This window comes from Oryzias melastigma, linkage group LG10 (genome assembly GCF_002922805.2).
Source record: "Oryzias melastigma strain HK-1 linkage group LG10, ASM292280v2, whole genome shotgun sequence".
Taxonomy (NCBI): domain Eukaryota; kingdom Metazoa; phylum Chordata; class Actinopteri; order Beloniformes; family Adrianichthyidae; genus Oryzias; species Oryzias melastigma.
In genome coordinates this window covers 23664971-23665637 of record NC_050521.1, presented here as the reverse complement: position 1 = coordinate 23665637, position 667 = coordinate 23664971, and the positions used below count along the sequence as shown (strand labels likewise).

Sequence of the window (667 nt, the reverse complement as noted above, 5' to 3'; positions counted from 1 at the left end):
AAAGGCGGGAACAGTCAGGAGGTGCAGAGGAGCGCCGCCTCACTTGAGAAGCTCCAGGATGCTGATGACGATGTCGTTCACGTAGCAAAACCCTGACGCCTGCAAACGCCAAAAACATTTTAATCAGAAAATGAGCAAACGTGAAGATCAGGAGTTTGTTTTCTGACCTCAAACTTTTTGGCGTGATGTAAACCTCCAGCCCAGTTGATGGCGATGTCACAGATCTGCAAGAAGAAATATTTACACTCAGTAAACCTGACAAGAACAAAAACCTCAAAGAATAAACCTTTCATTCACTGACAGTATAGGTTCCAATGTGGTGTTTTAGGGCATACAGTGACATCTAGTGGTGATCTAAGGTCATAACAATAACTCAGTCCAGGAAAAATCATTTAAAAATGATGCCAAAAACAACACTTTGGTCTTTCATTTTATTATTTCTTGTTTCAATGATTTCAATAAATGTTTCCATGTTTTTTCAATAAACTACTCAGTGTTTTTGTCTTGTTGCTCTCTGGGATGAACAAATACAGTAAAAAGGAAATTCTGGAATCTGCAGCTTTTTGTAATCATTGAAATCCAATTTAAAAAATAATTTTTGTAAAGATTTTATCTGTAAATAATTCCTTAAATGGAGCTGCTGGGAGCATTAAGTTCAATCGTGTGC

The 667-nt window shown here is 37.3% G+C and overlaps 1 protein-coding gene across 2 annotated transcripts in view; it reads right to left on the bottom strand.

Moving 5' to 3' along the window:
* Positions 1 to 308, bottom strand: part of LOC112153367 (histone deacetylase 3-like) — a 13468-nt gene extending 13160 nt beyond the window's left edge. Inside the window, exons 1-2 of one of the 2 annotated variants that reach the window (XM_024283545.2) lie at positions 168 to 308; positions 44 to 99 (exon numbers count right to left, since the gene is read on the bottom strand). In XM_024283545.2, the coding sequence (XP_024139313.1) occupies positions 44 to 99; positions 168 to 293 (182 nt within the window). In that variant the 5' untranslated portion in view covers positions 294 to 308. The remainder of the gene's footprint in view (positions 1 to 43; positions 100 to 167) is intronic. The other variant, XM_024283544.2, reaches the window with a different exon arrangement.
* Between the last annotated feature and the right edge of the window lie 359 nt (positions 309 to 667).